This window comes from Thalassophryne amazonica, chromosome 13 (genome assembly GCF_902500255.1).
Source record: "Thalassophryne amazonica chromosome 13, fThaAma1.1, whole genome shotgun sequence".
In the NCBI taxonomy this organism is placed as follows: Eukaryota; Metazoa; Chordata; class Actinopteri; order Batrachoidiformes; family Batrachoididae; genus Thalassophryne; species Thalassophryne amazonica.
The window spans coordinates 57,407,071-57,420,514 of record NC_047115.1 but is presented as its reverse complement, the minus strand read 5'-3'; the positions used below and the strand labels follow the sequence as shown (position 1 = coordinate 57,420,514).

Genomic DNA, 13,444 nt, shown 5'->3' with positions numbered 1-13,444 from the left:
GACACTACATGGTTAATTTCATAATGAAATAAAACCTGAAACGTATATTATGGTTTAATCTGAAACAATCTGGAATTGAAACAAATCCAGTGAACCCATTAATATGTTAAGTCTATGGTTGCACACTTGATACACAACAATTAATTTCTCTGCAGAAGACAGTTCAGATTAGATCACAGATCCACTTCAGATATGACAGGCACCTCAAAACACCTCACAGAGAAAACTCCTTCACTGCGACTCCAGGGAATCGCACGGAAAATGAAAAGCCTATAAGAATTGATTCCCTGACAAAACTAGATGTGGCTGAGGTGCTATGTACAGAATACATGTCTGCTGGAGATGGGAGTACTTACCTTCTCACCGATGAGTCCCTCTTTCCCTTCTGATCCAAGTTCCCCCTGCAATGACAAGATTGAAAGTTAAAGGACCCTTAAAAAGTTCACACTTTTTTTGTATTTTCATCCCTCGGCAACCACAAGAGTTGGGGATGAACGGCAGTAAAACAAGACCTCCTGATCTGTCTGTTGTAACTCATAGCTTATCAATTAATTGTGGCTTTCAGACAAAATTTCCAATACTTTTTTTGACCTGATTAGATCATAGACAAAATGTCAGCCATGTTGGTGACAATTTAGAATTTGTGTTGTTAACCATGTGAAATTCATGATTTTAAATATACAATGCCTAAGAAAAAAACTCTTGACTTTATTTCATTCTTATTAAGGTTATTTCTCCAAAAGAAGCTTGAACCATGTACAACCCCTGGCAAAAATTATGGAATCACTGGCCTCGGATGATGTTCATTCAGTTGTTTAATTTTGTAGAAAAAAAGCAGATCACAGACATGACACAAAACTAAAGTCATTTCAAATGGCAACTTTCTGGTTTTAAGAAACACTATAAGAAATCAAGAAAAAAAGATTGTGACAGTCAGTAACGGTTACTTTTTTAGACCAAGCAGAGGAAAAAAATATGGAATCACTCAATTCTGAGGAATAAATTATAGAATCACCCTGTAAATTTTCATCCCCCAAACTAACACCTGCATCAAATCAGATCTGCTCGTTGACATTGACCCTATGCCATGACATTGACCCTATGTGTCTTTTTGCAAGGAATGTTTTCACAGTTTTTGCTCTATGGCAAGATGCATTATCATCTTGAAAAATGATTTAATCATCCCCAAACATCCTTTCAATTGTCCAAAATATCAACGTAAACTTGTGCATTTATTGATGACGTAATGACAGCCATCTCTCCAGTGCCTTTACCTGACATGCAGCCCCATATCATCAATGACTGTGGAAATTTACATGTTCTCTTCAGGCAGTCATCTTTATAAATCTCATTGGAACGGCACCAAACAAAAGTTCCAGCATCATCACCTTGCCCAATGCAGATTCGAGATTCATCACTGAATATGACTTTCATCCAGTCATCCACAGTCCACGATTGCTTTTCCTTAGCCCGTTGTAACCTTGTTTTTTTTTTTCTGTTTAGGTGTTAAAGATGGCTTTTGTTTAGCTTTTCTGTATGTAAATCCCATTTCCTTTAGGCAGTTTCTTACAGTTCGGTCACAGACGTTGACTCCAGTTTCCTCCCATTCGTTCCTCATTTGTTTTGTTGTGCATTTTTCGATTTTTGAGACATATTGCTTTAAGTTTTCTTTCTTGACGCTTTGATGTCTTCCTTGGTTTACCAGTATGTTTGCCTTTAACAACCTTCCCATGTTGTTTGTATTTGGTCCAGAGTTTAGACACAGCTGACTGTGAACAACCAACATCTTTTGCAACACTGCGTGATGATTTACCCTCTTTTAAGAGTTTGATAATCCTCTCCTTTGTTTCAATTGACATCTCTCGTGTTGGAGCCATGATTCATGTCAGTCCACTTGGTGCAACAGCTCTCCAAGGTGCGATCACTCCTTTTTAGATGCAGACTAACGAGCAGATCTGATATGATGCAGGTGTTAGTTTTGGGGATGAAAATTTACAGGGTGATTCCATAATTTCTTCCTCAGAATTGAGTGATTCCATATTTTTTTCCTCTGCTTGGTGTAAAAAGTAACCGTTACTGACTGCCACAATCTTTTTTTCTTGATTTCTTATAGTGTTTCTTAAAGCCAGAAAGTTGCCATTTGAAATGACTTTAGTTTTGTGTCATGTCTGTGATCTGCTTTTTTCCTACAAAATTAAACAACTGAATGAACATCCTCCGAGGCCGGTGATTACATAATTTTTGCCAGGGGTTGTAGTTTGCTCTCCTTTTACAGCACAAGATTTCCTGGATTACTTTGAGACGAAAATTGAAAACGTTAGGTTAAACACATCCCATGCCTCAACACAGCCACTACACCCTGCTATTGATATGAGTGCTACCACTGAGGTATTACCTAGATTTACAGAATTTGAGAGTACGAGGTCTGTGAGAAAAGTATCCGACCTTTTTATTTCGCTGATGAAGCGAGACAAAGGAACACCTCCATTTCGGAGTGTTAGAGGACAAGTTGGGACATGCCCAGCTCTCCACAATTTCTCTTATACTCACTCGACTGGTAAGCACTGAAAGCCGAGATAGGCATGGCCCAACTTGTCCTCTAATACTCCGAAACGGAGGTGATCCTTTGTCTCGCTTCATCAGCGAATCGGTTGTGACGCGCGAAGCCTCCGTGCGGCTTTCCATGACAAAATCTCTTGTTAAAAGTGAAATCTGCCGGAAAATGGCTGATGTCCAGCTCTTGTGATAACCAGAGAAATTGCACACAATGGTCCCGAATCCATACAGCCATCCATTTAGAAATGATGTGGTGGTTTCTGCCTCTTGATGGCGGCTCGGAGCGCGGCGAGCCATGCGCCATTGTGGGCCGTCCTTAAAGCTGTAGTAACACTCCTTATTCTCTGTGAAGCCTGTAAAATTTTCACCGAAAGCCAGATAAATTTTTGGAATGGTTTCCAGCTGCCTGTCTCTAACAGTTTCTGAAAAAATTCTGATGGAAAAAAAGCTCAAATCATTCCGCCATTTCCTCACAATGAAACAACAACGAGAGGGGTGGACCAGTGTTCACTCAAAGCCTGCCCACAGGTGAATGACGTAACTGACAGGCGTGGAAAAACTCATGCATGCGCATGAAGGTTCAAGCTTGGCTGATGTAAAAACATATGAATCAAATCCATATATTTTTTGCATAAAATAAAAAGGTCGGATACTTTTCTCACAGACCTCGTATCTCTCTAAGCATGCTGACAAAACTTGTAACGTCAACAAAAAGCACAACCTGTTTATTATTATATACCAACAAAACTGTTTAAGGACCTGTGGCCTATTCTTGGGCTGACTGTGCTGGAAATGATTAATCTTTCTTTATCTTCTGGATCTGTTCCTAAATGTTTCAAATCTGCAGTGATTAAACCATTACTTAAGAAACCTAATCTTGACCCTAGTGTATTGAAAAACTATCAGCCGATATCAAATCTATCATTTTTCTCTAAAATTCTTGAAAAAGTAGTGTCACGGTAGCTCGTGGACTATTTTACTGAGAATAATCTCTTTGAGCCACTGCAGTCTGTTTTTAGAAAATATCATTCCACAGAGACGGCTCTCACTAAAGTGGTGAATGATCTTCTGCTTGCAATGGATTCAGACACCACTACGGTTCTGGTGCTATTAGATCTCAGTGCGGCATTTGATACCATGGATCATCATATTCTACTTGATAGGCTGGAAAATCACTTTGGGATTACTGGGAGTGCCCTTGCATGGTTGACGTCATACTTGACCAGTCATTTTCACTGTGTTTTTTACAGTCACACTACCTCTAACCTTAGTGACATGAAATTTGGGATTCCACAGGGGTCCGTCTTAGACCCCCTGCTTTTCTCCCTTTATATAGCACCCCTTGGACACATATTGCAGTGTTTTGGGATTACCTTTCACTGCTATGCTGATGATACTCAGTTATACATGCCGAAAACTGCTGGCAATCTCATTCACATAAAATCCTGAGAAAATTGCCTTGCATCAATGAGAAGCTGGATGTCTACAAACTTCCTACTTTTAAATTCTGATGAGACTGAAATGATGGCTCTTGGTCCAGTGAGACATCGGCATCAATGTTACCAGTTGACGTTTAGCCTAGGCTCATGTGTCATACATCATACTGACAAAGTGAGGAACCAGTGTTGAATAGTAAGGAAGTAAAAATACTTCACTACGTAAGAACGTTTTGGGAGACTTTGTACTTTACTTGAGTTTTTTAAATTCAGCTTACTTTCACTTTTACTTCACTACATTTCCAACGTTAATTGCATATTTCTACTCCAATACATTTTCTATGCGCCATGCCGTTACTCGTTACAAAACACACACACGAAAACAGTTGTGTTTTCACCCAGAGACAACTAGTGACTGCAACGAAGTCAGGCCGATTTGTCATGAGGCATGTCCGGTAGGCTTTTTTGCAGTTGCACACTTGGGGGGTGTTTGTCAGGAAAATGATCATGTCTCTACATTGATTACAGACCTGCAGCGGGTCTGTATCAACTTTTCTGCAGCGCAGCTTTGCTTTGAACCTTGAACCAATCGAAGCAGTGATTAGCAGATCAAAGCAGTGCTTCGATCTATGATTCGTGGATTTGTTGTTTAATTTCACTTTTTACCCGCTAAAACCCTGAAAAGCATATGTCTGTGACTAATATTTAGTATTTTTATGTTAAACTGACCTGTTATGGTCTTCTGAAACAGTTGATAGATGTATTTTATAACTTAAAAACGGGACCAATGCTAACGCGTTAGCATGTCTATGGCATTTTCAATGTTAAAGTTAGCATTAAGCTGTTTGCATCAGCACGTTTTGTGTTGATTTGTTTTCTGTATAATTAATGGCTCAACGTTCGTTGTCGTAAAAGAGTCAAATTGTAATTTTTTAAATGTATTTTTATTCATATATTAATAATAGCAACAACAATAATAGTCTACATAATAGATAATTCTTCTTTGTCTTTCGGCTGTTCCCGTTAGGGGTCGCCACAGCAGATCAATCGTTTCCATCTCACCCTGTCCTCTGTATGTTCCTCTGTCACACCAACCACCTGCATGTCCTCCCTCAGCACATCCATAAACCTCCTCTTTAGCCTCCCTCTTCTCCTCCTGCCTGGTGGCTCCATCCTCAGCATCCTTCTCCCTATATACTCTGGGTCCCTCCTCTGCACATGTCCAAACCATCTCAATCTCGGCTCTCTGACTTTGTCTCCAAACTGTCCCACCTGAGCTGTCCCTCTGATATGTTCATTCCTAATCTTGTCCATTCTTGTCACTCACAAAGAGAATCTCAACATCTTCAGCTCTGCCACCTCCAGCTCTGCCTCCTGTCTTTTTGTTAGTGCCACTGTCTCTAAACCGTACAACATAGCTGGTCTCACTACTCTCTTGTAGACTTTCCCCTTCACTCTTGCTGACATTCTTCGGTCACAAATCACTCCTGCCACCTTTCTCCACCCACTCCACCCTGCCTGCACTCACTTCTTCACCTCTTTACCACACTCTCCATTGCTTTGAACAGGTCACCCCTTTGAGTCTGGTCTGCTCAAGGTTTCTTCCTCAGAGGGAGTTTTTCCTTACCACTGTTGCTCTGGGGGTTAGTAAGGTTTGACCTTACTTGTGTGAAGTGCCTTGAGGCAACTCTGTTGTTATTTGGCACTATATAAATGAAAAAAAAAAATCTATATACATAAAGGGTTACGTCTGTCTGTCTCCCAAACTATAATATGTAGACCTCAAAACTATATATATTCTGAATCCCCATGACATGGGGAACAAACTGGTACCATTTTTTAAAAAGTTGAACTGAAAATTACCCCAAAATAGCCATTTATGTAAGACCATACAGTGTTGTACCATGTGCGATAAACTCCCAAACTATAATGCGTAGCCCTAAAAACTATATATATTCTGAATCCTCATGACATGGGAAACAAACTGGTACCATTTTTTTTAAAGTTGAACTGAAAATTACCCCCAAAATAGCAGGCTGTGGGTATGACCAGGTAGATTCAAATTTCCAGCCCTGTATATGTGTTGGCCATCTCCGTTCATTTAATTGCTTTCTTCAGCTACTTTATGTCCTCAACTGTTAAGCACCTGACTGTCCTGTACAGCCCAGTTTGCCTTCCTGTCTGAATACATTCATTTTATGTTTGTAAAATTGCAATATAAAAACAGTGAAATACACCACTACCTCAGTTTTGATTCATTGATATTTACATTTACTGCTACCTACCTTTTGTGTGTAATTTTGTTATAAATTTGATTGCAAAACAAAGTCTGCATGAAGGACTTCAAATGTATTTGTCTTTTAACCAAGTATTTCCACTTAGTTTGTGGAGTCCACCTCATAAGCCGCGTTCACACCGGGCGCGATCAGACGGTACAAATTCGCGTGGGTCGCCAGGCGACGGACGCGCCTCCTTCGCCCGGTGTGTCGCTCTGCTTGGGCGGACTTTCGCTGCGAAAATTCGCCCCGGTGCGTCATCAAATAGGAGGAGCTTCCATTCCGCTCGCCGGCTCCGGTTGTCAGTCAAGCTAACATGACAGACCTTGATCACACGGAGCAAGTTGCTGTGGAAAGCTCCCAATACAGAGTATCATTATTTGCTGCAGGAGCTGTGTCTGGGTGACGGCCGCTTTCAGCGGTCCTTCCACCTCTGCGGGACCCAGTTTGAGGATCAACTGTCCCGTTCACGCACGCACATGTAAACAATAAAAAAAAAAAAAAAAAGAAACTCCGCTGCTTGTTGCAGCTGGCTCGTCCCCCAAAAAACTCTTGTCATAATTGTGTTTAGAAACCAGTCACCATTTGTTTTATTATACATCTGTGTAGTTAATTAATAAAATATTCTCTACATACGATTCGCTCGCACGGGCACGTAAAAAAAAAAAAGAAAAGGAAAAAGCTCCGCTCCCCGCTGCTGCAAGTAGGGCTGCTGCTCGCTCCAAAAACTCTGTCATAATTGTGTTTAGAAACCAGTCACCATTTGCTTTATTATACAGCTGTGTACCGTATTTTCCAGACTATAAGTCGCACTTTTTTACATGTTTTGGCCTGGGGTGCGACCTATACTCCGGTGCAACTTATAAATGAAAAATATACCAGTAGGATCTCAATTAATTTACTGTAACAAAACAATTTTACGTGACAGAGTCAATCTATGTTTTAAAATGGCCACCGGAAAAGGAAATGCAATGCATCATGGGCACTGTAGTATGGCGGCCGTCCTATAGGTCACGCTGGTCGCGATAACCAATCAGAGAACAGAACGTTGGACGCGTATTCCTCACCTCACACACAGCGTGAGAAGCTGACGAACACGGTGCTTGCTGTTATTCCAGCATGGCGAACAAAACAGCTTCAACCCTTGGATATCAGTGTGAGCAGAGTGTTTAAGTTGACGCTGAGAGCTGCGTGGGAGCACTGGGTGAGCGACGGCGGAGGATTAGCGTGTGCACTTGGAAGGAGCTGGCGTCGATGATTGTGAAAAGCGTTTGAAGCAGATGAACATGGTGTTTATTCTGGGACAGCTAACAAAACAGCTTCAACCCTTGGATATCAGTGTGAGCAGAGTTGACGCTGAGAGCTGCATGGGAGCACTGAGCGACGGCGGAGGATTAGCGTCTGCACTTGGAAGGAGCTGGATCGACACCGCTGTGCGGTCATGAGCTGCGCAGGTAGGTGCTGCATGGTTCGGCTCGCAATGTGGTCCGCAAAATACAAACATATCCGTAGGTAAAATGCAGCTCACGAGAGGGCACTCGAGGCTTGTGTGACTGTTCCTGCGACTTCTGACTACCATAGAAAAATAAAAATTTCAACGTTACTGATAACTTAAGACAACGGAGAAGGCCCGAAAAAATGCCACCAAAAAGAAAATCATACTCTGCAGATTACAAGTTACGACTGGTTAAATATGCATCCGAAAACGGTAGCCGTCACAATATTATCATCTGAACTTTTCATGTTAACATACCTGTATGTCCATGGGACTTATAGTCCAGTGCAACTTATTTATGGTTTATTTTTCTTTATAATGGATAAAGTGGCTGGTGCGACTTATACTCCGGTGCGACTTATTTATGGTTTATTTTTCTTTATAATGGATAAAGTGGCTGGTGCGACTTATACTCCGGTGCGACTTATAGTCCGGAAAATACGGTAGTTAATAAGTAAAATAATCTCCAGGACGATTCGCGCGCACGTAAAATTAAAATAAAAAGAAACTCCGCTCCCTGCTGCTGTGGTGCTGCTGTTCGCTCCAAAAACTCTGTCATGATTGTGAAATAAAGGACAAATGAGACATAAGTCCTGCTCACAGGCTGCTACCAGATACAGGACATGTTCACATCTTCAGTCAAACTCCAGACATCTCCACGTCACTACATATTCAGTCCCTGATTGGTCATTGCGGCGCGACGAGACGAAAAAGTTCAGATTTTTGAACTATCGCACCACAAACGCGCAAAACGCTCAAAATCGCTTCACTCGCGTCCATCACGTCGCGCTGCGCGGTTTGGCACCAAAACGCGTCCTTACATCGGGATTACATGGCAACCTGTGGCTGCAGTTGCTCGCGTCGCGACCGGTGTGAACGCAGCTTTATAGTTCTGCTGGACAAACTTTAGCCCATTAACTATTATATTTATAAGACATGAGCATTACAAAAACAAATGTTGGCAACTGTTTTGACTAAAATGATTGGCATTTGGCTTATGTCTAAAACAGGTTAACCCAGGCAGCGCCAGGTACCCCAGCTAGTAAATAAATGCCCAAAATATAAAAAATTCTGAAACATTCAAACCATGCTGAATATGCACAGCTTTTGGATTTAGCTTTTATTATTTCTTGCCTCCTCTTAGTGTCAGAAGTCCCACTAAGGTAGGGAACAACTTTTCCAACTTAATTAGGCATTGTGTAATTTCAGTTGTTCATTGTTGTGTTGTTACAGGCCAACTTGTGCTTATTCTTTGCACATTTACTTCAATAATGCATTATTATTGTCAAAACTTTGTGTTTGTGCCAGGAAATTGTGTTATTATATTGGTGCACAATAAATTGCGGCTACGCTATGGCGTTCGATATGGCTTGGTAGATCTTGATACACTGTCAACTTTAAAAGTAGATTTTGGTTTAAAAAATTTTGGGCACCCCTGCCCTAGGATGGATAAAAAGTCTGCGGGCCACAGAGCCTTCTTTCCTTGTGCACCTGTTTTGTGAAATGATCTCCTACAAAGATAAAACAGTGACATTATGTTGAGACATTCAAGTCCAGACTTAAGACGGCTCTATTCTCCCTCTCGTATGGATAGCATACTGGCATATTATGGTATTATACCTCATATCTGTTTAGTAAATCCCCTTGGCTGGTCCCTTATTTATACTTGGGGTAGCCACAGCAAATCTGAAGTGGATCTGCATGTTGAATTGGCACAAGTTTTACACCGGATGCCCTTCCTGATGCAACTCCACATTACATGGAGGAATGTGGCAGGGGTGGGGTTTGAACCGGGAACCTTCTGCACTGAAACCAAGTACATGAACAACTTGGCCATCACCCCTGTACATATCTCATATCCCTATTAGCAACAGAACAGGTCTCGGCCTCACTGAATCTAAATTCTGGGTCTGTTAGTAAAGCTTAGGACAAGGGGCTGGGGATCGCTTTAATATTCTCTCTACTTCCCTGTCAATTTACTGCTGGTGAACTCAAACATTAGATGCTGTTTTTCCGGCTGACTGATTTTGCTCTTTTTCTCTCTGTTTGAGGCACTGATGACACCTCACAAGGCTGACAGCTGCACAACACAGGGAACTGGAGTCACCACGAGATGCCGTGCCTGAAGTTGATGCAGCACACTGCAGTCTGATTTTGGAATACATTCTACCACAAGCATGGGCCCACTGATGATGTGATGGATGGACGCTGGCCCAGCACCCCAGGGTGCTGGATGGCCCCTGCCTGTGGTGCAATTGCTTGCGTGGTCATCTTAATAATGGACTATGTTTTGATGCTATTCTGGCTTTTCTGTTTCCTGTTTCTTCTGCTTTGAAAAACTTTTTAAAAACCTTGTAGCTGTTACAATGGCCTAAGCAGTGGGTCACCCCTCTGAGTCTGGACTGCTTGAAGTTTCTTCCTCAACATCATCAGATGGAGTTTTTTCTTACCATTGTCACCTGTGTGACTGCTCTCTGGGTTGGTAAAGTTAGACCTTACTCATGTGAAGTGCCTTAAGGCATCTTTGTTGTGATTTGGTGCTATACGAGTGCTTTTGCGCTCGTATAAATGAAATAAATTGCACTGAATTGAATGACAATTTAGTAATGTTCCATATATAAGTAGCTTTGGAATATAAGTCACAGGACCTCCTAAAGTAGTACAAACACTGTGACATATAGTCCATAAAATAAGTAAAATTATTAAGCAATCATAAAACACACACACACACACACACACACACAAAATTAATATGGTAACTATGCTCTTTTAAAATACGTAGTTTTGAGTTTATTGGCAGGTGCCCTGCCAATAAATAATCCTGTGTGCTCAGAGACTTTAATAATAACGAATGCTGTGCTCATGTAATTTAAAAAGCTTTACTGAATAATGCATAAACATGAAGAAGTAAGTAATATATAAGGCCTAAGGGTCCACTGGTGTCGGTGTTTATGAATCCCCCTGGATTGGACACTAGTGTAAAGAAGGTTTTTTGCAATCCATATAGAGCTGGGTGGACTGAGACAATGCACACTGTCTTGTCCAGATCAAACAGGTAGCATAAGCAGGATTCATACCTAAATCTACAGATTGGTAGCCCAGCACCTTATCCACTTAGCCACCTGCTCTACATACACATACAATATCATAATGTAAAATAGCAACATTATTTGCCAAAAACGAGCATATTCTAATATCAGTCGTTGCCTGAACACGGCAACATATAGTTTATTTCATATAGTTTATTTCCACAAACGCAGCATCTGAGACACTTGCTATATCCACAAATATCACTGTGATCACTGACTCTGCTTAAGCTGCTCAGCCTCGACTTTCCACACCCTCTGCCAGAAATGTGTGAGATATCTTGGAATTTGCTGGCTCTGTTTCGTGTGTAATCTATACAGTTTCATGACCTCAGTCGGCCTATAAAGCTGAAGCAACTCACTATATTATTGGTTCCAGGGGACACCATTTCATCACTTTTATGATATCGACAGCTGCAGGAAACTGTTATTCTTACAATGTGGCAAAATATCCCTCAGTTTTATAAAGCCTAAGCAGTAAGGCATAGTAATAGTATTCTAAATTAGTAGAACAATGTTCTAATTAAAAAAAGAAAAAAGATAAGGAACTAAGGTAATTAAATTTTCAGTGATTACAAATTGCTCAGTGTATTAATATGTTTTTGCTACTACCATTGTCAGCATTGCATAAGAAAAGTTAAGCTTCTGATCCTCATTTAAGAAATCAAATGTGGACAGTGCAATATCATTTGGTTTTATCCTGTTTTCAATTTAGCAAACTCCACAACTCGGATCCTTTTTATTGATTATATATGCATTACTCTTGCAACATTCTGCAGATGCACTACTTGAATATGAATGACCTTTTGTCAACTTTTCTAGTGCATTCAGTCCGTGATCCAATCTTTTCAAATCAAACATTCCATAGTGAGATCTCACTTAAACCCATTAAGCTCAAACAAGTTATTCACAGAACAGAATAGAATAGAATGCCCTTCACTGTCATTGTACAAAATGTACAATGAGATTGGAGAGCTTCTCCTTTCTCCAAACAGATAAAGTGTCTATATATATATATATATATGTGTGTGTGTGTGTGTGTGTGTGTGTGTGTGTGTGTGTGTGTGTGTGTGTGTGTGTGTGTGTGTGTGTGTGTGTGTGTGTGTGTGTGTGTATAGCAGCAGCAGTGGCACTGCACTGATACATATATTGCACATTCTAATCCAATTACATTTTTTCAGCAAAAAAACAATAATGAAAACTTTAGCTTTGATGGTTAGCGGATTAGCGGAACTGTGCCCACCACTGGAATCTATCTAGATGAGATTTGGATGATTGGGTTCCACACAGCTGGCATGGCTCAGTTCAAGCTTGACTGGCACACTCCTGTCTGATCAGCCAGCTCACACTTGAATGCCCCTGATGCCAGGATGCCCAGCATGGTCAGCACCTGTGTGGGCACAGACAACCCCTGGCTCCTCACCATATTGCGCTCTGAGCCGTTCCCAGTTCTGTGCGTAACTCCAGTAACGCTGGCCATGGTAATCGACATCGGCTTATGAGCCAATTTGCATTCCCTGAATACACACTCATGTCGGATTGCACCATTTGCAAGGTCTTTTGTCCTTTGTAAAAACCTGTGTAACTGTTCGAATGGCCTAAGCAGTGGGTCAACCCTCTGAGTCTGGTCTGCTTGAGGTTTCTTCCTCAAATCATCAGAGGGAGTTTTTCCTCACCACTGACGCCTGTGTGCTTGATCTAGGGGTTGGTAAGGTTACTCGTGTGATGCGCCTTGAACCAGCTTTGATGTGATTTGGCGCAGTATAAGTAAAATAAATTGAACTGAATTGAAATTGTCTGCTAACAACACTAACGCAGCCATTGTAAATGCCATTTCATGCATCACTTTGCACATGCTTTTATGTCCACCCATATAAGTGCAAACACATGGGTGTGTTAATTGCTCATAAGTTGGTCTCTGATGTGCACATCACTCTGATGACTTCTTGTTTTTGCACTATTAACGATTCCCAGCATCACCTTGATGTGTCCGCAATGGAACCATAGCTGTAAAAAGATGCATACGCCAGCCAGGATTTTTGCGTGACGCACCACACATTTCCACGGTCATTTCACTTTTGATACATCTGAATGTTGCCGTGGAGATGAGCGTATGCCACGTTTTTGTCCATATGCACGCTTTGAACATGAGGCCCCTGATTGCTAAATTTTAGACCTCTTCTCTGTAGGCAGCCTTGTCTCCCTTTGAGGTCAGTCTGACCACTGTGGTGTTATCAGCAAATTTGATGAGGACGTTGTTTCTGTGGGACTGCAGTCATAGGTGTAGAGTCAGTACATGAGGGGGCTCAGCACGCAGGCCTGTGGTGAAGGGGTGCTCAGTGCATGGGTGGAGGAATGGTGGGGTTCAAGTCTCAAAGTCTGGGGTCTGTTGGTCAGAAAACCCTTGATCCAGGTACATGTGAGAGGGGGGAGGCCCATGGTGTCCAGTTTGGTGGTCAGAATGTCCGAAATGAGGGTGGTGAATGCCGGGCTGTATTCCACAAAGAGCATCCTAGTATTGCTCTGCTGTTGCTCCAGATGGCTCAGCACAGTGTGCAGACCTATGGTGATGGTGTCCTCTGTGGATCTGTTTGC

At 41.6% G+C, this 13,444-nt stretch overlaps 1 protein-coding gene across 2 annotated transcripts in view; it reads right to left on the bottom strand.

Moving 5' to 3' along the window:
* Positions 1–280: 280 nt before the first annotated feature.
* The window catches only part of LOC117523206 (collagen alpha-1(XIX) chain), a 100,486-nt gene continuing 87,322 nt past the window's right edge, over positions 281–13,444 (bottom strand). For both annotated transcript variants that reach the window (XM_034184658.1, XM_034184657.1), the window contains one exon: positions 281–401. In XM_034184658.1, coding sequence (XP_034040549.1) covers positions 315–401 — 87 coding nt within the window. In that variant the 3' untranslated portion in view covers positions 281–314. The remainder of the gene's footprint in view (positions 402–13,444) is intronic.